The 24,414-nt window shown below is 47.0% G+C and overlaps 1 protein-coding gene across 1 annotated transcript; it reads right to left on the reverse strand.

The window, feature by feature from the left end:
* Nucleotides 1-1,921: 1,921 nt before the first annotated feature.
* SLC7A1 (solute carrier family 7 member 1) lies at nt 1,922-19,981 on the reverse strand (the record flags this gene model as incomplete). The annotated part of the gene is made up of 11 exons (XM_080941111.1): nt 1,922-2,039; nt 3,347-3,455; nt 3,993-4,159; nt 4,325-4,542; nt 6,103-6,205; nt 9,052-9,191; nt 10,290-10,512; nt 11,072-11,190; nt 13,847-14,021; nt 15,538-15,696; nt 19,612-19,981. The coding sequence occupies 11 exons, from the start codon at nt 19,979-19,981 to the stop codon at nt 1,936-1,938; spliced, it is 1,887 nt and encodes a 628-aa protein (XP_080797237.1). The 3' UTR covers nt 1,922-1,935.
* Nucleotides 19,982-24,414: the final 4,433 nt, after the last annotated feature.

Below are 24,414 nucleotides of genomic sequence, written 5' to 3' on the forward strand. Positions count from 1 at the left end.
TACAGAGTGAAACCTTGTCTCAAAAAAGAAGCTAAAGACACTGAAGCGTAAAAAACTCTCCCAACACCTCACTGGGCACTTTCTCTCTCTTTGTCTATGTAAGTAACAAGAAAAAAAAAAAAAGGTATTTAACAGGCCCTAAGAAGACAACAGGTAACCCAAACAAAATAAGTTAATATTTATCAAAATATTTTACAGCACCAATCTACATAACTTTAAATATCTTTAGAAACTCAACATTTAGGGTTCTATAATACTCCCTTTGAAGTTTTCTCAGACAGCCTATGAGACAAAGGCCTGGCTGGTAGTCAGGGCCTGGTACAATGCCTGGCTCCTGGCTGCTCAGCTGCTCTCCAGTGGCTGGCACAGCAGTCAGGTGGCTCCTCTAATGTCCCTCATTTTCCATAGTGGTGGGGGTGGAACCTGAGGCTCTGCATATGCTAAGGCAAGTGCCCTACCACTAGGCTACGCACCAGTCCGGTTTTCCTAACTCTTGCCATTCCCAAGAACCTTCCAGAGCAGAGGGAAAGACTCCGCCATCAGCGTAGCCAGCCTGTTTCCACTAGTCTTGGGTCAAAGGCCAGACAGCAAAAGAAAGCTAGGCTTTAAAAAGAGCATTAGTCTAAGACACCACCAGCCTTCCCCCATCCCAACAAGGAGCTGGAGTGGGGGAGGGGCGCCCCGCTAGTTCCAAGGATCCACCAGCTCTCTCATGGTAGTTTCTATCTACACAGAGTAAATGAAGAGGTGTAGGCCCTAGGACCTCACCCAGAGAGATGGAGGAGGGGAAATGAAGGCATACCAGGGAAGCATAACGTCCAGGCCAGGGCAGAAATCTTACCAGCAGCAGGCAAAGGCACCGCAGCTACAAGAGGAATAGCAATAGGACCCCCCCGCCATCTCTTGGGCAGACCACACGTCTTGAACCACAAGCTGACATGGAACTCAGTAATTATTTGGCTATCTTTCAAGGTGACATTAAGCCCCCAGTTAATCCAGTGGAGTGATTCACAGCGAGCAACTGGAGGACTCCTTAGATGTCACAGATTGCATCAGTGGCTAGAAAAGCGTCACCACCCCACAGTGAGTGCCACCTGTCTGAAGAACCTTGGGAGACCTGAGAGAATGACAACCCTATACTGATATAGCCTCGTGTTCCAGTGACTCAGGACAGTGAGGACAGATGCCAACCAAGAGCAGCAGAAGCCGATCCGGGCCTGCTAAGAATAAGACTAGAGAATGTCGCCCTGGTCCACGTGAGCAGAACTGGCCGCCCCATCTTGATGCTACTGATCACTCCAGGGATCCCCCATCTTCTGTGTGCAAGATGAACGGCTCACACCGTGCTGGGGTCTGCACAGAGGCCTCTATGCAGACCGGGGCCCCGTCCTACTACCCCAGCCTGAAAGCAGTAAGATGCGGGCCTGTTCCTCCTCGTTAGGTATTCTAGAGTTGATTGACTGTTGGGTAGCACTGCTGGGGGACATGCTTCCTCACTGGGCTAGTCTTGCATCTTGTGGTCAGGAGGCTGTCCTGGCTGGGCTGACAGGACACTAACCATCTGGAGTGTACATATGAGAAATATCAGGGTGATCCTAGGGAGGGAGGCCTGCTTCCCAAATAAGAGGAGAAGGGGGCCTCCTTGCTGCTGGGGTCAAAGCAGCAAAGCACCCAGCCGGCGGAGAGAAGGGCTGCTTTCTTTGTTCAGAGGGAGATGAGAAAACCAAGGAACTGTCCAGAAGTGACCAGGATCTCATGAGCTGATTGCAGGGCTGTCTGACCAGGCCATGTCAGCTGTGGCTGAGGCTGCGAAATCAGCTCTGGTGACATTGGGTGTGTGAGCTGATCCTGAGGCATGAGGGGAGAGAGTGTGAGGGTCCCAGGCCTCTGTGGGCACCTGTCAATCACTGTCACCTTGGTGGGTGGGGCTACACGTCATTTGCACTGGTCCAAGTTGCTGTCAGGAGTCTTTGCCTGACCAGCAGCCAGGGATGCTTCCTCGCTGTGCCAGATGCCATAACCGAAGTAGATGGAGAAACCTACAGGCAAAGAGAACATAGGGATGAAGAGTACAGGCAGGATTGCCAGACCCACAGGGGGCTGCCCAGGTAGACTTCAACACCCGGAGAGACAACACAAGACCCCAAATGAGATTAGCCAAAGTCACTGTCCCGCTCCACAGTGGTAAAGCTTTGTACATCCTGTGTGGTTGCACAGGGGCCTGAGCAGCAAAGTAGGTAGGTCACAGAAGAGGTTGATCTGTTGTTGACCACTAGGTGGCCTCAGAGTACCAGAAACACACTGTTCCTTCCCAGGTTGGGACTTCTAGCAGGTCCTCTGCCTAGACTAGCTCTGCTTTTTCTAAGTAAGCCATTAAACAAGGTCACAGCAGCACAGGACAATGCACGTTATTGACCCAGCATCCAGGGCTCACTACATCTGCAACGATGCTTCAAACGACCAACCCACAAGGGACTGTGAGCACATGGCTCAGGATCGCCTGTACAACCTACACAAGAATGCAGTTCAGAGGGCTCAGCTGCCCAAGGCAGGGGGTTCAGGAAAAGACATCACACCTCTACCACTAAGAAACGGGTCACGGTGAGCTGTGGGCACCTCTCTAGATTCTAAAGCCAAATGAGGACTGGTCCATGAAATGTACAAAGAGATAACACAAGGTGCTTCTCATGAGCTTCCAGGGTCCTAGGGCTAGTACCCTCCCTCCCATCCCCCAGCCAGACAGGGAATGAGGACTGAAACTAGCTCTTACAGCCCCAAGGTCAGGGGCTGGAGGCCAGGTGACATGCTGGTGGTAGGGAAAGACATACAAATTAGCCCTAGTGAGGGCTGGCCAGCACCCAGACAACCCCACACTAAACTGTACCCAATCCCCTAGTTGCCTCTAGCCCTGACTGTCTTGTGTCAGGAACAAGAGAGCTTCCCAGCACCTCCCACACGCTCACTGTCTGGCAGAGTTACTCAGAAAAGCCTAGAGCCCACACAGCCCAGGTACTGGCCAAGTAGGTGCTTTATTAATAACCATCTCTTTTACCTCATGCTTTTTTAACTTCAAGATAACCCTGGCGAGGTAACTATCTTGGCATCAGCCTATGAAATGTATCTAAAAGGGAAGGAGGTCCCACAACACAACGGGAGTTTTAGAGCAAGCCACTGACTACTCAGATTTCTTCGTGTTATCTAAGGTAAAAGAAGACAGGTTCTGCAACATTAACTAGCCAGTCAGGAAGCAGGAGGGAAAAATACTTGGCCTTACAGAGCAGACCCCATGAGAAAAAGCTGGGATGTCAATGGGGAATCACTCAGCGAAACACACACCATCACATACCTATCAGCATCCACACTGCAAACCGGACCCACGTGCCCTGGTCCAGCTGCATCATGAGATAGATGTTCACGAAGATGCTTAAGACAGGAAGCACAGGGACAAAGGGTACCTGCAGAGACACGAGGCAGCATCAGATCTGATGGGAGGTGGCAAACTCAACAACCCACTCCAAACAGAACTGCCCAAATATTCTTTGTAAAGAGACTAAAAAAAAGAGTATCGATTTTATCCTCAAGGTTAAATTATATTGCTGTTATTATTGCTATTACTATTGTTATATTAAATGGTAGTTGTTGTTGTTGTTGTTATTATTATTATTATTATTATTATTAACCTGAAGATGCCTTGGTCCTCTCCAAGGCCAAGCAATGCCAGGCAATTCATCAGGATATTTAACAAGGAGCCCTTAGAGACAAAGTATGCCATACTAACTAAGGAGCAGGAAGACATAGGGGCTCCTGCTACTAGAGACAGGCCCTGGCTTCACAAGACATTTTGTGCTTCAAGGGACCCTGAGGTTAGCTGGCAAGAGCTGCCCCCCTGAAACTCCCAGGTCTGGCCGAACCACAAAGGTTCAGCTTCCCGGCAGAAAAGGCGTACTTGTGACCCATCAGTGTGTTTCCTATAGGCCTGCCGAGCTGCTCACCTTAAACGAGAGTTTGGTTTTGCTCTCAGGCTGCCTCCAGATGATGCCTGTCACCAGCATGCAGAGGAGGACCGACCCTGTCATTACAAAGACTGCCCACAGTGTCCCTTCGGCCAGAGCCTCTCTTCCAAGCACGGCCACAATGCACACAGTGATGATAAGAGCGGCTATGAGACAGAAAAAGAAAGAAAACATAGCTGGGTACCAAATCAGATAGATGCTCATCTTTTCCACTAACTCCCCCATCCCTACCTTACTCCCATCCCTGAGGCCCAGAAGCCACACAGCACCACAGTCTCCAAACCCCTTCTCAAAAAAACTGGAGCTCTTACCTAGAAGACCAGCTGAAATGTTCACAATTAATCCTGAGAATTTGGATGGCTCCATGTTCTTGGGTGAGAGTATGGTTTTCAGAGAAAACTTCTCGGCTACTGGTAAAAAGCCGGTCTGAGACTCACTGGCACTCACCAGCTCATTCTGGTCTACTTGATCTAGCTCATCGGTGGTTCTGGCCATCTGGTATACCAGATTAGGTTGTTCTGGCTGGTACCTGTAAAGACATGCCAATGACATGAATGCTGTTACCTGCTTTTGTTAAGAAAGGACACACACATCAGTCTAAATTCTCAGTGCATTCAAAGGTAAGGTGCCCAGGACACAGGACATAAATGGGTAGAACGGTGCAAATCAAGTCCTTCCTACTTTGAGCTAATTCTCCACCCTGGTGTCCTCACTTTGGGTAGATTGAGGGGGGAACCCCCAAGAAGCAGTCCAGTGAAGTGTCCCAGAGAGGGTCTCTTGATCAGGATAGCAGTGGCTCTTATGTTTGACAATGTTAGATCACTCCTCACCAAACCACTGTTACCGGGAACTCAAAGCGAGGACAAAGCATATCGGTAGCACCAGGATTCCACTTGCTGCAGGAAGCTAAAGAGCCACTGACTATGAGCCGGAGGATGGGTGAGCTCTGCCTGCATGACCTAATTGGATAAAACTATTCTAAAATGCCTTGGAGTGAGTAATGACAGAGTGGGGTGAAGAATGAAGCATGGGTTTACATGAAGGCAGTTCCTTGCCTTCCCAACTAGACTGTCCTCAACAGCTTTTAAAAGCAGCGTACCTTCGGAACTGTTTTGAGGATAGCCAAGTCCAAGCACAAGAAGCACGTGTATCAAGTGTAGCAAGCTAGTTAACTGTTCTTCCCACAGACTCACAGTATGCATTGGGATTTGGCCAATTAAGAAAGTAGGTGGATCTCAGAGAACACCTTAGGGTTGAGCCTCTAGAGCTGGATAGAGATCCATGAACTAACTTAGGCTGAGTCTTCAGTCACTAGCAGGGGTCAGCCCAGGAAATTAGTTGCTGGAAAATGAAGCTATTTTCCTTCTAAGGAAAAACGCCTGAAAGAGGAAAGGAAGCTATTGGTGTGTGACAGTCACTGTGAGTGCGTGTTCTCATGACGAATGCCACCTCAAGCCATCTCTAGAGCAGATGCCTGTTCCTCCATGTCCAAGCAAAGATGGAGCCAAGGCATGTGCTATGGAAAGGTTGTGTGGGTGAGATACTCTAGCACCAAGCTTCAGTGGCCCTAAAGCCACTTCAATGCCACTGTCGGCAAAAGAAAAACAACTAGAATCCAGTGGCTCTAGACATTGAGAGCTATAGACACCAGGTCACGATGAATCACTCAGAAGCTACAGTATAAAGAGTATACAGAACATCCTACTGGCCTGGCTTCATAGGCCTTTTAGGTTCTTCTGATGCAGTCTTGGGATCATCAACCCCAACAATTGGACCAATTGAAGCCATTGCCCTATGTCTTTTAACTTTTTGATCCCAGACTCAGACCGATGCTGGCACTTTGGACATTTAGCCAGAAAAACAGGGAATATGATAGGAGGAACCAGTGGAGGGAATAAGGGGTAGGAAAAATGGGGGATGGAGGGTAGAGGGACTGGGTGTACCACATCCCAGCTTCTACTCAGCACCCTCCAATCCAACTAGTGTGCCCTGAAAATTATGAACTTAAAAACCCACTTATCAGAACTGTTAAAACAGCCACAAGCATATGTTTACCATTTGTCATTGAACTCAAGGACGCCATACATACCGTAAGACCAAAACACAGGCAGCCACCAAAGAGTAAGCCAGGAGAGTACCAATGGACATGAGGTCCACCAGGTCCTTCAGTTCAAAAAGGAAGGCCATCACAGCTGGGGAGAAGACAGACATCAGGGTTGTGAGTGGCCCTCTGGCCCATCCTATGGCCAGGATGGCTACTTACCTGCAATTCTGGTGCTCCTAGGCCTACCCTCACTCAGTTTGCCCATGAGAGACACTGCTCAATCGAAGACAGGCTCAAGGTTGAGAGTTCTCAAGAAATTAATTTGCTCAGAATGTGTGTGTATGTGCGTGCATGCGTGTGTGTGTGTGTGTGTGTGTGTGTGTGTGTGTGTGTAATTCACTACAGTTGAATACTTCTGCCACATGTTGGTGGTGCATAGACAGCTACATCCATGCATCCATCAGCACATCTGTCTCCACCCATTCACACATTTCATCTCTCTTCTAGATCTATCCATATTCATTCATCTGTATTCCATCTGCCCACTCACCTATCCACCTGTCCTCTGTTCATTTGCTCACACATCTTCATCCCTATGTCATCCCCCATCCAATCTTCCACCAATCCATCCTTCCTTCCTCCACCCACCCACCCCTCCTCCACCCACCCATCCCTCCTCCACCCATCTCTATCCATCCAGACAGGCAGCACTGATCGAGAGTGTGCCAGTCACCAGGTATTCAGCCTTGAAGCAGGCTGGCCACAGTGTCTAGACTCCTAGAGTATCATCTAAGGACACATCTATCTAGAGATAACCGTGATGGGGAGATCTGCTGCTCTGGGAAGATGCACAGGGGCTCCTTCTCTAGACAGGTAAGTAGGGAAAGGTTGTTCCTCACATATGAAAAGTTCAAAGCTATTCCTAAATGGTGACATCCCTACCACCAAACCAACCCTTCCATCCTGCCACCCAATTTTGGGCTTTAGAAGAATTAACCACACGTACTCTCAGGAGGTCCGGGTCAGCGGTAGAGCACTGGCCTACTCTATGCATGATCTAGGCTCTATCCCCAGTGGTATGACAAACGTGTTTGTTTAAAAATTCCCTGTGTTGTCAATGTAATGACAATGTTCCCATCTAAAAAATAATTTGGCAAGATCTGCTTTGGGATATTTTCAAATCACATGCAAATCAATACAAATTAAAGCGTGATCATGAGACTATCCACAAACATCTCTGCAGCCCCACCAGATCAATGCCAAACAAATTTAAATTGATGATAAATAATATGGTTAGAGAGACAGCGAAGGCACTTCCAGATGACTGGAACGCCTTCCAACTGCAAATAGCATGCTTGCCTCCATCCCTGCTCACAGTGAAACCCAAACTGCTTCCATGGAAGATGATCTTAGAATACCAGCTGTTAATCCCACAGAGGGGAAAAATAAACCAAAAACTTTGTTTGGCAAGTGGCATGTAATTTACAGACACTTGAAAGATTATGATTTGACCTCTTTTTGTGAGCACGGGAAGGAAACTAAATCAAATTATGTGGAAACACTGAACAACCCCCTTGGTAACTCAGTAGACTTAATTCTACTGGTCACATTGTAACCTCATTACTAGAACCACTAATTACAGGCAGAAATATTCTTAAATAATTTGAAAACTTGTTTTCTTTTCTTTAATATAATAGCCACAAAACCAATACACTTTAATGAAGCAAAAATACTAATGCAACTAAGAAAATAATGTATTCATCTAAGATGGCCCTACAAGTGGCCATTCAAGAAATCCAAAATACAAGTTGTAAGTTACTACTTGTCCCGATGGATCAAACAAATCCCTGGCTCTAGTCGGATCCTGCAAGGAACTGCCTCTGGCAGGAACACAGATGGACCAAGAATGGCCTTGCCCCCTGGATGTGACCGTGGGACTCTCCAGGTCTCTATTTCTCTAGCTGGACAGCAGGCTCTGACCTCAGTCATGAAGGGAAGAAATGACAGACCAGAAAACAAATGGGAGTGTACACCCAGTTTCCTCTCAGGTCTCCGGTACTGTTCTACGGTCCTGTAGTTTATCAAGTTCGTCTAACACATGTGTTCCTCTAGATCGTCCTCTTGGGGATGAACATGATCACATAGGGGAACTTCCTCTGCTCTGGATCTACTGCTGTTTGAGGGCAAACAGCACCTAAATATGCCCCCAGAAAAGAGATGGTATATGGTTTTTGTTTTTTCCCAAGTGACTGAGGGACATCATTTTTCCAGGGAATCTATGAGCTAAGATACATGGACACTGGACTTGTGGATGATTACCCAACAGTCCTCTTAGATTATGCAAGAGATCAGCTTACCAAATTCTACACAAGAAAACATCCAATGGGCAGGGCAGCTGGGTGGCTCTGAAGGGATGGTTTTGTGTGTATGTGTGTGTGTGTGTGTGTGTGTGTGTGTGTGTGAGAGAGAGAGAGAGAGAGAGAGAGAGAGAGAGAGAGAGAGAGAGAGAGAGAGAGAGAGCCTTGCCCAAGAAGATGACAATAAAAGTTCAACTCTAATCTTATCTGGTTTCTTTGTCTTTTTTTTTTCAAAGTATAGGTATCTAGAACTGGAAAGATGGCTCAGCAGTTAAGAGCATTGGCTGCTCTTGTAGGGAACTTGAGCTCGGTAATCAACAGCCATGGGTTGGCTCCCAACTATCTGTAACTCTAGTTTTGGGAAACTTGGCTCCCTCTTCTGGCCTTCATAGGTACCACTTGGTGCATACACATATAGGCAGAACCAAACACCCATACACATAAAATAAATCTTTAAAAAAAAATTAATGCATTTGAACCTAGTTCTGAATTGGGAAAAGCAGCCGCTTGTAAAGCTCTATCAGACAAGTTGCCACTTTTCACAGTTCACAGACGAGTAAAATTCAAAATGCGCTCCCCTCGGAATTCTGATCCAGTTGTTCAAATAACAGCCTGAGTAATGAATTACAACACTTACCAGCAATGGCGCCTGAGGTCACAGTGGCGATTATGGGTGTTTTGGTCCTCTCATTGATTCTGGCCAAAAATTTAAACAGTAGTCCATCTTCAGCCATGGCATAAATAACTCGGGGCATGGGAAACATGGAGCCAAGGAGACTAGGTAAGAGAAAAGTAAAACAGATGGGTAAAACAAGGTCGTTGGCAAACAAGCCCTCAGAGGACCCATGCTTGGCTGCTACTAAGGAGGGGGGTGTCTGCTCTCACCAAGATCGACTCCCCTCCATCCTGCTTAACACCCAGGGCTACAAGACTCAGCACTCCTTGAAGTTAACATTACAGGTGTAAGACCAGTGACAAGAACGGCGCCTGCTACAAAAGAGACTCGACCCAGGAGCAACTCCATAAGGGAGCTTTCTCATTTGTGTCCACAACTATTCCTAGTTGAGGCAGATCCTTAGCAAATGATTCCTGTTTACACAAGCTGTCGGGGAAGCGCAGGGTCAATGTGTGTGTGTGTGTGTGTGTGTGTGTGTGTGTGTGTGTGTGTATAGGGGTATGTATCTTATTAAAAGGAATCTACTCCTTTATGCAAAGGAAGTCCTGCCTTATAGCCAAACTAAAGGCCAAAAATACAAAAGTGGTCAAAGAGAGCGGGCCTGGTTCAGAGGCCAAAGTCGGGATCGGAAAACCATTTACTTGCCAAGCGTCATGCACAGGCATCAGCTTCAGTTCTTTACAAAATGGAGGTGTTTCCCCCTTCACTAATTTCACATTCTGTAGTTCGTACCCCATGTCAACTACAGCATGAAAATATTAGATGGAAAATTTCAAAAATAAGCAGCCGATCATTCTACTTTTAGAAATGTTAGTACCTAATAGTGCCTCCGTCATGCCCCTAGCTATTGGTGCCAATCTTACTGTGCCAAATTTTATATATTCAACTTTATCACAAGTGTGCATGTATGCATGTCTCTCTCTCTCTCTCTCTCTCTCTCTCTCTCTCTCTCTCTGTGTGTGTGTGTGTGTGTGTGTGTGTGTGTGTGTGTGTGATTAAAGGGAATACTATATATAGAGAGTTTGGAATGGTCTTGTTTCAGTCATCCAGTGAAAGTCTCAGAATGTAGCTCCCTATGGATAAAGGGGGGGCAGCTTTTATAATGCAACACAGTTGTATAACATTCCCTGGGCTAAAACACCGTTGGTGCTGGGGTGCTGAGATGCTGGGGTTGGGAGCACCCGGGAAGCAGATCTCACCTGGTAGAAAGCGCACAGAGGGAGCCAACGGCCACTGCATACTTAGCTTCTTCCCAGCCCCTGTGTTTGAAGGCACCAGGCAGCGGGCTGTCAATGTCCAGGCAGAAGTAAGGCATCATGAGCGTGAGAGCGGCGGACACACCAAAGTAAGCTATGAAGCAAATGAGGAGGGACGCCACGATGCCGACAGGAATGGCCTTCTGGGGGTTCTTGACTTCTTCTCCTAGAAACAGCAGGGTGTCAGCCAATGGGGGGAAGCCGGGCAGCATCACATCCTCTACATGACCACACTAAAGCACACGCCCCACAGGGTTCAGCCCGCAGGAACTGGGGTCTTCTGCCTTCCCGTGACAGAGCAGGGCTCTCAGTAACACCCACCACACAGGCACAGCCCAGGGTGTCCCTGACCTTTCTAGCACGGGTCAGTTAAGGGAGGGGATTGTTTCCTTTGGCTGAGAAAGGCTGAGAGGCTCAAGGGAGTCTGACCTATCCAACCTGTCATTATCATAAAGGCATGCGAGTGCAGATATGAAATCAGGCAACGGTCACACTGTCATTGTCCTAGTCTAGCGACAGAGCCCTCGTTATGTTAATGATGTAATTTCCTGCCAGGCGCTGCTCCTAGGGGATATGGGGAGGTGGAAAGTGATCAGCAGGAAGTGACAAATCTCTGCAGTTTCTCCCACAGAACCAGATCAGCAAAGGCATGTGCCAAGAGGAAACGGCTTTACTGGCGGTGGTTGCAAGGAAGCAGGGCCCCACGGGTGCGAGAGTTCACGGACCTGTGGTGGCGATGCAGTCAAAGCCCACGAAGGCATAAAAGCAGGTCGCTGCCCCTGACAGGACACCAGAGAACCCAAAGGGCATGAAGCCTCCCTCACCGTGCTTCACGTTTGTGTCGCTAGGAGAAACAAAAACAAAAGAGCGAAGATTAGATCGCTGGCTGCGCAGTTTCATTTTAGGACAGCACTGCTCGGAAGAGAGTTGTACTTCAGTCTCTCTGGTCACACAGTCCCTAGTCCTCCAGTGAGGACATTCAGTGGGTGGCAAGCCTTTCTGCTCCAGGGCCCAGAGCCCAGAGTCACTCACCATTAACCCTTCCAGAAGCATTTTCTTTGTGGAGAATGGTAGAAAGAGGAAGGAGTCTGAGGGGACACAGGACACAGCAGGGGAAGGGTCTCTTCCCACTCTCCTCCCCAGGCCATGTATGTACCATGAGCTTCAGTCTAAAAACAGGCATTTCTAAACAAGTTCAGGTATTACAGAGGCCGAGTATTTATAGTCAAGCGCTATATCCCTTAAGCACCCGTTTATATGGTCTGCTATAACTGCAGGCAAAAGTGTGGGTGTCGTCACCACCGAAGGATTGCTTAGACGAAGCATCAGACAGAATGAAAGCCTGTGCTTTACAAAGATAAGCAAAGTCCAGTTATTAAGTGAGAGTGGAGAAGACTGGACCTGCAGAAGACAGCAAAGGGCGGTGGATGGTGCAGATACATGACCAGAAACATGGGGATGGGGATGCTCTGACGCCAACAAGGGGCTCACACAGCCTTCTCCAACCCATGGGATGGGCATAACACCCAAGAAAAAAGATAAGTCAGCCCACAGAGACCCTCCCTACTGCACTTCTCAGACCCCACACCCCACATGTGCTGTCAGGCCTCCTGTTCCTGACTTAAATTCCTGCCCTGACTTCCATTAATGATGCACTGACCTGAAGTATAAACCAAACAAACCCTTTCTTCCCTAGGTTGACTTAGTGTTTTCACAGCACATTCACCAGAGGTCCTCCCCAGTGATGGGGTTAGGGAGGAAAAGGTGGGGCCCGTCACTGGGGGACAAGTTTCTTCATACATACGTACACAGGGCTACTGGGAGAAATAGAAATCTATAGCTGGAAAGGGGGGAAATGAATAAATAAAACAAGGCCATTTATAGACTTTAATAGCTAGGCTCCAGGACGGCAGAACTTTGCTCCTAGAGTAGCAGATTCCCCTGTGGCCCAGCAGAAGTGTCTCTGGTCTTCAGATGGACTTAAAGGCCCCACCCTAAAGCAACAAATGCCACCTTGTCCAGGAGACCAGTGCTGTATAAACTATCCCTTAGGGCGGCCAGTGCGGGCATGACTGGGGAATTACTGTTACTGGCCCAGGCAATAACAAAATTAAATCTCAGCTGACCACCAGGAAACAAGAGGGGCCTCTGTGTTTCACCCCTGTCTGTAAATAGCAACCAATTAAATGTGTTCTCTAGAGTTCCTAAAGTCTACTGTGGAACTTCAAAACGTACTAGGAGTCGGCTCCACTCCACCTTAAATTCATGGGGACTAATATGTTTGGCATAAATGTAACTAACTCCAGAACATTTGAGAATGAGCCAGTAAAAGTCCTCACTTCTCCAGAGTAGAATTTAGGAAAAGAAACGATTCTTTTATTAGATAATTCTAGGATAGTAGTGTTAATGAAGTTTGTGTATCTGGGGCCGGAGAGATGGCTCAGCGGTTAAGAGCACCGACTACCCTTCTAGAGGTCCTGAGTTCAATTCCCAGCAACCACATGGTGGCTCACAACCATCTATAATAAGATCTGGTGCCCTCTGCTGGCCTGCAGGCATACCTAAAAATTAAGAAAGAAGTTTGTGTATCTAATTCAACTTTCCCGTTTCCACTGCAGTAATAGAACAGGTTCAGCATCTGGCCTGTTGCCAGTGACAACCGGGGTTTGGGTGACTGCACTGCTCAGATCCCTGGCATAGGACAACATTCTCAGATTCCCCTGCAGGTAGGTACACGTGGTTACTCACTGGACTCTGCGGAAAGGAAGATGGGGATAGAGGGGCATGGCCAAGTCAGAGTAAGGATACCTCAGTCACCCTGGGCTTACCCTTACCTCATTCTACTTCCCCCTCTGGAAAAACTGGGGTGTTCCCCCACACCCAGCCCAGCACTAACCAGACAAGAGGCCAACAAAAGTTGCCATGGGGCAGGACAGAACAAAAGGAAGACACCTGGGATCCAAAGTGGACAGCCGCCACCATAAAAAAGCCACGGTGTCTTACAAAGGTCCCTTCATCACAGCGATTCAGGTACTAGCCTTAATGAAGATGGACTCACAGACAACTTGTGCTGTGTGTCCTGAGACACCAAGATTCTCCTGAAAGTCTGCGAGAAGAGATTAAAATGATACCACAATGATTTGCCTTTGTTTCCTAAATAATTAGAACGCATTGAAGATGCTGTAGAATGTGGCGGTGCATACCTTTACTCCCAGCACCGGGAGGCAAAGGCAGGTAGATCTCTATGAGTGGAAAGCCAGCCAGGTCTACATCGTAAATAAATACATTAACCAATTAGTTTTTCAAAAGAAAACTCTTTGGCTACTTCACTGGAGGGAAGAAAAGCAAAACAAGTCACCTTTACAATAAATTAAAAGCATATCATATTTAAAGGTTTGTGCTATCCTACGAACTGTATCACCCAAAACACCTATCTGTGACCTAAAATGGCAAATACCGAGAACTGTCACATGCCAAAGGGACACACGAAATAAACTCACTTGTTCCTACAGAGAGGGTTGGATTTATTCAAGAAATCTTTCTCCGTGAGCTGCCAGTTTTCAATGGAGCCTTTCACGAATCCTGACACCATGATGAAGCACAAGACCAGGACATTAATACAGGTGAAGATTTTGTTGACCATGGCTGATTCTTTCACGCCGATAGTTAACAGTCCTAAGGAAAGGCACACAGAGAAAAGAATGTAGAAGTGTCAGCCATATACCAGTTCAGTTCATGCAAGGACAGGAAACAAGGTGGAGGGGAGAGAGTAGCTAGTTGCCATGGGCCCTACAAAGTTCTCTGTGAGCCTCAGGCAACATGGCTGAACTGTGTGTTGATCTAGAGCAAAGATCAAGGCAACACAGATGGGGGAAAGGGATGAAAAAGGGAGAGGGAGAGCTCACATCCACAGACATCGAGGGGGAAGAGGTCACATCCTGGATTCCTAGGGATCAGAGGGTGCCTTCATGCTCCCATCACAGTATACTGCCAACTCACAGGATAAAGCCTCAGATGCTGTGAGCCTAAATAAACCTTTTTTCTTGATACCACATGAATCCCGGCATTTGTTACAGTGACGGAAAGAAAATTAACATGTAGCTAAATCATAAGGGACCTGAAAAGGGGGCGTAGTGTTACCCAGAAACCAGTATAGCTGGAGAATATGGCCTTCCCATGAACAAGTTCTGCACATCTATAAAACACTGCACGTATCAGGTAAATTATGAAATATTGAGTAATTAACCAGAGGGAAAGACTACTATGCTCCAAAGTATCCTTTTCCTTATTGTCCCTTCTGTTTATGTTTATGAAAATAAAAATCTAACCACAGCTGTACAAACTTTTCCTGATACAGGTTTCTGTAGCGGGACCAAAAAATACTGCCAAGTCTGGCCCTGGCGGGATGACTTCAATTACACAGATATAGGAATGTGTGCCTTTCAAAACTCATCCGGGACATTCTGATTTCTACTGTCTGATGAGAACTAACCACTGAAGCTCCATGTGTGTCTGCTAAATGTTCCGTGGAGAAAGATGCCCGAGCATCAGAGACACAGACCTGGGCAACTCACGAGAAGCTCCCATTGGTGTCCTGCAGTACCTGGGGTTTCCAAATTCTGTTACATATGTGTTGAAAGGGTGTTTTCACGGCTGTAAAGTGTAAGTAAAACCACCCAAGATGTCTGAGAAAGCCCAGACATACTCTCCTCTTCTAGAGGGGGCTCAGTGTGCCACAATTTCCCAGCAGACAGACTTCTAGTTTCCTACCCAAATGGCCATCCACTGAGTCAAAAGGACAAAGGGCATTCGGTGCCACAAAACCTCACTCCAAGAACACCAGGTATACTGACAACTGAGACTCTTTTTTTAACCAAACATCACAGACCTCAGCAGCCGTTACATGAGCCAACCCTAGGATGACCTGAAAGCAACCATTGGGGCAGCGAGAAGATAAAATTGCATATATATATATACCAAAGAAATGGGAGGAGGTACCAAAGAGGCCAGAAAGCAAGAAGGGCTGGGGTTTGCTTGGTAGTAAAAGCACTGCCAAACATGGTGAGGCTCTGGGCTGCATCCCTAGTACCACCAATAAATAACAAATAGATAAATGTAAGAAACAACATAAGCTCCCAACTGGAGCTTTACCCATTGCCCCAACACTGTTTCCGTCAAAATGGGGCTTTACCTGTTAAGATGATAATTATAATCACAGCAAATATGTCTGGGGTTTGAGCCAGCACCCCAGGAGCGTTTAGAGCCATGTGCTGACGTGAGAACTCTCCAATGGGCTTGCCTATCAGCTCATCAAAAGTTGCACTCCAGGCTCTTGCCACGCTTGAAGTACCTGCCACAAAACACAAGGTGACAATTAGAGAGCGACGGTTAGCGGCCGGTCCCCCCTCCTGCCCCGGGTGTTATAGCACACACGCTATAATGTCCTCGTGACCAGTATGCTGCCGTCTTGCAGCAGCAGCTGAACCACAGTCTACACTGTGAACAGAAGGGGCGGCTAGGCAGTGTATGGGGTGAAGCCGAAGGCTCCCTGGGGCTGCCAGAGCTCAGAAAGAAGTACATTTTATCCTCAACTAAGATTTACAGTGTGTATTTCCTGTGTGTGTGTGTGTGTGTGTGTGTGTGTGTGTGTGAGTGTGTGTTTCCTCTGTGTGTGTGTGGGTGCGTGTAGGTGTGCGTGTGTGTGTGTTACATTAGTATAGAAGAGTAAATCTTGACCACATCTTGAAACTTAAGATTTTTCAACTTTGTGTTTGTAGCAATAGCAACATGCATTCAGTAGAAATTGCATTTTGAATTTGTGTCTATTCAGGGTCTAGCAATATTTGACTTGATCTCCTTTTGTACTGATGCTGGAGAGTGTGGCGTCAAGGACCAGTCAGCTCTGCCTATGACCATGAGGGGAGACTCTGTCCTGTTCCTGGGCTAGGGCATCTGAGGTTGGGGTAGATCTCTTGCACTTTGGAGAGCCCAGATTTTAATTGCTTTTTGTACTTTCGAGGGTGGTGGTAGAGAGGGAAGGAGGTGTGGATTTTCTGAGACAGGGTCTTAGCATACAGCCTGGCCTAGCCTCAAACTTGTCATCATCCCCCTGTCTTTGCTTTCCAAGTACCAAGATCATAGACATACACCACCCCATTCATTTTGATCTTTTGCTCTACAAGGTATTTATTAGTATGTGACCTGAGAAGTTTCGGGAGCATCTGGGTGTGCACATGAAACACAACATCCATGTATGAGCATAAATGTACACAGACACACATGTATTGTGTGTATCGAAATTAAAAACTTACAAATAAATAACTGCCCTTATGGACTGATGCCGTCTGATGCCTTTGGTCAGATCTATTCATTCGATTTGCTCAAATGACAACCTGACTTCAGAACACACTCCTGGGATGGGTCACTAACTGGTCTATCCGGTAAATACTGCTTGGGAAAACCCATGAACCCAGGCACTAGGGAGAAACAGTATCCATACCTTCAGAACTCATCGTGACGGTGAGCTATAAATCCGAACCCATCTCAGGGCCAAGCCTAACACTCAACTCTGACCAGCCATCTTGCCACTTTGCACCTGAACCCAGAGGCTGTAGCACCCCCAGAGTGCAGATCCGCAGTGGAGCCCCACCTCACCGCCATGCACAAGTCCCAAGTCCCCCAGGTACACAGAACACAAGAAGTGCCTGCCTGTACGCCAACCGCTGACGGTACTGGCCGCTCACCCTCCCTTTCTCCTTTCCTTCTGACGACACCGGCTGCCTCTCCAGTGCCGTTTGTCAGGAATGACACTGGAGAGCCAATATTTGCATCTGGCATTTTCCTTTCATTTTAGACGGGGCCCGTCCATGCCTATGGTCTGAATTCTCCATAGAATGTCAAAGGGACCCACACAAGGATTCAATTTCATTATTTGCTCTCATGCTAAGTGTTTTCCCGACAACTTAGACATTTAACCTCATTTTTCATCCAGTTATTGGAGATTCTGTCTAGGAAGGCCATGAGCCTAATGAAGAAAAATGGCCTGCCTCCCGGCCTACCCTGCATGCCAGCTTGCTGCAGTGACATTCCAAACCTCACCCTGCTGGATACCCCAGCCTTTCCTCCCAGGCCACCCTGGCCCCATTTCAGAAACGCAGCTTTTAAAGCATGCATAAACAACAAAAACATGCATAGACATACACATATGCCTAAAACTGGAAAACTCTCCTCCCTCAGGCAGAGTGTAGGTTACCAGATGGATTTCATGAGTCTCACACAGGAGGCACTCGGCACTCCAGGAAATACTATTATTTTGTTGGTCTAACAGCAGCCAATAGTTCAGGCTCCCTGTATTTTACGCCTAGGTAAACCCACTGGAAATGTAACAGCCCATTTACAAAAGCTACGTCCCCACTGAGAAGCTTCAGTGCATGAGTCATCTGTGGTCACAAGTCTGCAAGCTGAACAGGAAAGGAAGATCATTATGAATTTTACATTAGAACCCACTAGAACAAGCCCTGCTGACTCCCAGACATTATAGCTGCTAAAAGAGAGAAGCAGCCTGCCTACTGGGCCCCTGAGCATCGCTCTCTTTCGCTGCCTGAGAGCTGAAGGAGGTGGCTGTGGCACCCTCCATGCAGGCACAAGGCTGACAGGACTGGGAGGTCCCTGGAGGCAGCCCACGGGGCCATGCCCACGTTTCCTTGTGGGAGTGGGCTTGGATGTCATGGGTGGTTGTGTTTAACGCTAGTGTTCAGTAAAGTATGTGAAAAAAGGCTGAGTGGGATGGAGGACCAGAGTGAACACTGGTTTTTAAATAGGCAGGAGGGGCTGGAGAGATGGTTCAGCAGTTAAGGCCTTCCAGAGGTCCTGAGTTCAATTCCCAGCAACCACATGGTGGCTCACAACCATCTGTAATGGGATCTGATGCCCTCTTCTGGTGTATCTGAAGACAGCCACAGTGTACTTATATATAATAAATAAATCTTAAAAAAATTAATTAAAAATCTATATACTTAGGGGTTGTGGGTATGACTCAGTGGAAGGACATATATGCAAAGCCCTGAGCTTGATTCCCTGCATCTCTACCTAACCCAGTTAACAACAGGACATCCCTAACTGTTCGGACAATGTCACACATCTCCAGTAAAATGGTTAGCCCAAAATCCAGCAATTACTATTCCTGTTAGTTATCAGGTTGGCTGTTTCTCTTCCCTTTGTGCTTCTCTGTGTTTCTGGAAGTGTTGTCTGTGCCGTCTATCCTGATATGTTTACTATAATTATAGATGTGTGATGGTTTGTCTATGCTTAGCCCAGGGAGTGGCACTATTAGAAGGTGTGACCTTGTTGGAGTAGGTGTGGCCTTGTTGGAGTAGGCATGGCATTGTGGGTATGAGCTTTAAGACCCTCATCCTAGCTGCCTAGAATCCAGTCTTCCACTAGCAGCCTCCAGATGAAGATGTAGAGTCTCAGTTCCTCTGGCACCATGCCTGTCTGGTTGCTGCCATGTTCTCACCTTGATGATGATGAACTGAACTTCTGAATCTATAAACCAGTTCCAATTAAATGCTGTCCTTAGAAAAGAGTTGCCTTGGCCATGGTGTCTGTTGATAGTAGTAAACCCTAAGACAAGTATGGGAACATACTAGCAGAAACAAAACCACTTCTTAAAATTAGAATGATCTTTACAGCCATGTATCCGGTGAGTTAACAAGAATGGTCACAGAAGGCTTGGTCCTTCTCACAGGTGCCACATTGGCTAACTTTTTCTCGACTTCACCCAAGTTGGAGACATCTGGGAAGAAGGACCCTTAACCAAAGGATCATCACCACCAGACTGTCCTGTAGGCAAGTCTATGGGGGGAGGAGGCATTTATCTGATTAATGGTTGATGAGGGAGGGTTAAGCTGACTGTGAGTACCAGGCACCCCTGTATTGGTAGTCCTGGATTGCATAAGAAAGCAGGCTTAGTAAGCCATGAGAAAAAGCCAGCAAGAAGTGTTCTACCATGTTTCAGTCCCTGCCTCCAGGTTCCTACCCTGGCTTCCCTTACTGGTAACGTGTAACCTGTAAGCTGAAATAAATCCTCTTCTCCCAAGTGGCTTTTAGTCTTGGTGCTCATCACAGCAACCGAAAACAAACTGCAACAGACGCGAGAAAAGTCACAACAGGGACTCTTCAAGGCATCTTAATCCTTGTTAAAAGTGAGAGGCAAAAGTGGAACAGAGGACAAAGACTACAGGCTGGAGAGGACCAGAGGACTTACCGATGATGTAGGAGAGAATCAGGTTCCAGCCAGTGATGAAGGCCCACAGCTCCCCCACTGTCACATAGCTGTAGAGGTAGGCTGAGCCCGTCTTGGGGACGCGGGCACCAAATTCACCATAGCACAGGCCGGCCAGCACCGAGGCAAGAGCAGCGATCAGGAAGGAGATGACAATGGCAGGACCAGCATTTTCACGGGCCACTGCACCGGCTAGGACGTAGACACCAGCCCCCAAGGTGCTGCCCACCCCAAGAGCGACCAGGTCATAGGTGTTGAGGCAGCGGGACAGCCGGCTCTCCTCCCGGCTGCAGTCCACAACTTTCCGGCGCAGCATCTGCTGACCCAGGCCGAGCAGGTTTTTGCAGCCCATTGTGTTGAGCAAATCTGTCAGGGAAGAGAGAGAAGTGGTGTCCGTTCAGTCACTGCCGCATGTTTCTCCTCCAAGCCTCAGTTTGTCGCGGGATGGAAACCGGGGAAGGAAGCCCTTGATAAAATCAGCTACTGCTAAAATATTTTCAGTTTGGCATTCCACAGCAACTGTCAGATGCTGGGGTTCCCCAGTCTTGGGGATCTCCAGGACATACAGAAACGCATAGTTGCCCTGCTAGGGTCTCTGGCTTCCGCATTCATTTTTAGTTCTTGGCTCTGCGCTTCCTTTGGGTACAACCTGAGACCACAAATAGCGAGTGCTACTGTCCCCAACCCCAGCTGTGACTTAGCAGGACAAACAAGATGCAATTTCAAGCACGCTATATTATAATGAAATGCAACCCAAGCTGTCTCGTGGCTATTAAAATCACATAAGTCTACGCTCTAGCCATCAGTTCTCAACTTGTGGGTCCCGACCCCCTTGCAGGTCAGATATTCATAGTACGATTTAGAAGGGAAGCAAAATTGCAGCTGGGAAGTAGCAATGGAATAAGTTTATGGTTGGAAGGTCACTGCACCATGAGGAACTGTATTAAAGGGTCACAGCATCGGGAAGGTTAAGAACCACCACTCCAGACCATGAGATCCATCCCTAGAATCAATAAATAATACATGTAAGAGAAGAAACCAGGCACAGGATTTATGAGGGGGTCTCACCAATACCTTCACCATTTTCCTAAATATAAAGCTGTCCTCAGATGAAGAGTTTAGGCCAACAATAGCCAATGCAAGCAGACGGAGGCCGCCAGAATGACTTTAGGCCTCTACAGTGTTTTCTTTTGTTTTGTTTCAACCACTCAGTTGTTCATCGGCATTGTCCATTAGTATTTTTGTCTACCTAACTTAGACCAACAATGAAGTCATGGATAAACGAAATAGCCCCAGTCTGGAAAATAATCACATCTGAAAAAGGCTATTCCTAGCTATCCAAAACACTGTATTATCTGCTTGTCTCTATACCCACCCCGCCCCTGGGCCTTCCAGTCACTGCAGGCTCCAGGTCACTAAGGAACTGTGGGCCTTTCTTCCTGTGTTTTATCTGCCAGCTCTACTAAAAAAAAAAAAAAAAAAAAAAAAACAAAAAAAACAAAAAAAACAAAAAAAAAAAAAAAACAGTATTATCAAGATCCAAAAGCTGTTCAGTGAGTCCTGGGAATCCCCCTATTATTCCACGCAATGAGGACTAGTAACTCACAGCCATGGTCTAATAAGGTGGAAAAGCTCTGTTTTTCTCATCTAGAATCCTGACAGCCCTGCAGGTGGGAAGGAAGTGCCCCCCCCCCCCCCCCACCTACCTGGGAGCGGAACCTCAAGGAAATGAGAAACATGGACCAGTCACTAAGAGGGAAAGTCCCAGAACTCCAGAGTTTGAAATCCAAGGAAGAGAGTGTACCGGCTTCTTAGTGTCTTATGCTGCACAAGGGAGGGACTGTTTTTGGAAGTACCCAAGCCAGGTGCAGACCTTGGAGTGTTTCTGCAAACCAGGCCTGGGACGTAAAAAGCTTCCTGCACGTTAGGACAAGGCTCTGGATGGCCAGGAGAAGCAGGAAGTACAGGGGACTGCTACTGTTGGATGCTGGGGGCATCTGGACCAACACAACTAGTAAACAGACACTTGAGTTGAAGTGTTCTCCATAGAGAAGGTTTAGCTGTGATAAACCACCCTGGGCTCAGAGGGCTAGGCTAGACAATGTTCTTTTTCTAAAAAGAAGTTGCAGGTCTGAGAATGGGGCTCGGGGCTAGAATGCCTGTCAAGTACAAATGTTGTCCTGCCCAGCCCCAGTATCTTTTCAAAATTACGGTAACTTCTCTACATGATCTCTTGAGAGAACATACCCAAGGAACAGATTTCTGAACCTCCGTAAGGTACACAGTGAACTCGGAGACCTCAGACTAGGACAAAAATGGCTCCCTTGGCCATGTGTGGGTACAAAATACTTAGGCACAGACATACCAGTGTCACCACCAGTAAGGACAGGTTGTCAATGAGTACCCACTCCAAGAACCAACTTGCAAATGTTGAAGGGACTTCAATGCCCCCTTCAGACTGAAGATCATGAAATTACAAATATAGGCAGAGAGAGCTTGGTTTTCGGGCATCTTATGAAGAGGTTAAGGCAATATAGGCACAAAAAGCTGTCTGTGACAGGGAAGTGAGAGGGGGCATATCTGGGACCAAGACACTGGAATAAATGTGTAGTCATGTGCTGTGAGCTACTGACGGGATCACATGCCTCAGTTGGGGGTCCATTTCTGCTTTGTTAAGAGGAAACTTAACTTCAGTTCATGATACCCAGGGTTTGTTTTAAAAAAAATACCCCATACATCTCTGAAGATGTATTTTAAAACTCTCAGAAAGGTACCATCTGTGGTTTCTATACCTTGGTCCATCTCTTCCACCCAGACCAGGGCTCCAAATGGGTCTTTCAACCACCAGTTACTCAAAAGATGAGGTTTCTCTGTACAAAACGAATCTACATATCCCTAATGGAGGCCAACTCCTGGTGACTGGGACTTTCACAGGAAGCTGTCAGGGGTGGAAAACTAGATGTGGGGGCTAAGTTTCATGTTTCTTTCGGGGAAGGATGATTATGTACACAGTCCCCACTGATTTTTATTGAAAAGGTATTGATAAGACTTCACAACCCACAGCAACTACACTCACTGATTTATAGACCACTTGCCTAACAAGAGAAATCCATTTCTTTCTCACAGAAATTCTAACTCCAAATTGTATCCAGGCTATCGCCAAACAAAAAGAGAAGCAAAATAAAACTGGAGAGAAGGTTCCAGGGTTAAGACCACACACTGTGGTGCTTAGAGGAACCGAGTTCAATTCACATTGCCCACATTAAGATGCTCACAAATGCCTAACTCCACACACTTGGGAGACATGAAACCTCTGGCCACCGTGGGCACCGTGTGTGTGTGTGTGTGTGTGTGTGTGTGTGTGTGTGCACTCGCGCATGTGTGATACACAATTAAAAACAATAAAAATATATCTTAAATAAAATAGAAATGGCCAGGTATGGTGATGCATGCCTTTAATCCCAGCACCTGGGAGGCAGAGGCAGGAAGATCTTTGTGAATTTGTGGCCAGCCTGAGTGAGTTCCAGGACAGCCAGGGCTACACAGAGAAACTTTGTCCCAAAAAAAACAAAATTAAAAAAACCCCACAAAAACAAAACCAAAAAGTAATAAATAAAAATAATAATAAAGAATTAAAATGGTCCCTGTTGGAAAGCCAGAAAGCTTTCTTCGTGCTCTCTGTTTAGACTCTTTAATAGAAGTGGAGAGTTTTGGATGAGGGGACTTTATCAGTCTCAGATGTAATCACTGGTTCCTTCCAGTTTAATGGATTGAGGGAGATACCGGTCAGAAAGAGGCGATTGGACACCGTTCGCAAATACCGTTCTTTAAAAGCTTAACGTGCTGGGATGTTTCCTGGGTTTTCAGAAAGGCCTGTCCTCTAATGACCCGATCATGCCTGTAGACCGGTCTGAAGCATAGTAGGGACCGAACACAGTCTGCATTTGTAATGGGCTCAGGAAACCGCAGCTCAGTCACTAGAGACAACATGGGAGGTGACAAAGCCCTGCACGTGGTGTCAGGTGGTGGTCTGCGGTGTCTCGGGGAGCTTTCATTGCAGGTACTCACAATGCAGGGCCCTGCCAGCAGGGGTCCAAAAAAGAACATTCTAGAATACTGGCCACTGCAGAGCAGTAGACATGAAGTGGGGAGAAAGCTGTGTGGGAGGAAGTGATTTCAGAGCAGGATTCACTTCCACTTCCCCTGCAGATGTCAGACAACCAGGTGTAAGAATTTAAGAGAAAAGTGTTCCCAAGGAAGCCAAGCGTAAGAGAGCAAGGACACACTGCTAATCTGGGGAGAAGCGGTTCGAGGAGGAGAAGCCTCAGCAATTTAATATGCATCTCAGACCCTCCAACAAAACCCCAGTCCCTAACACACAGAAGGTACTCACTGACCAATATGAGGAGCTGTCTCAACTACTGAGTGAAATTTCACTTCATTCTGGAAGTCACTAGGTAAAAGAGACAGAAGAAAGAATCCTTCCAGTCTATGAATATGAGCAAGACTAAGAACTATGAATAATTTATAGTGATGTTTGTTTCCAGAGGATCTGATAATCTCTTCTGGCCACAAAGGGCACATGCATGCATATACTCAGGAATATACACCCTTTCATGTAAATGCTAAATCTTTATATATATATATATGACTCCAAGAACAACCACCAGGGTAAGAGGTCCTAGGACAGGAGAGTTGGGTCCACAGGGTGGCTGAACTGTGCCTTAAGAGTCACAGTTTACCTGAAGAAGTAAGGACATGCCATCTCACCCACAAGGGAGGTTC

Source organism: Micromys minutus (assembly GCF_963924665.1).
Source record: "Micromys minutus genome assembly, chromosome: 29".
Classification (NCBI taxonomy): Eukaryota; Metazoa; Chordata; class Mammalia; order Rodentia; family Muridae; genus Micromys; species Micromys minutus.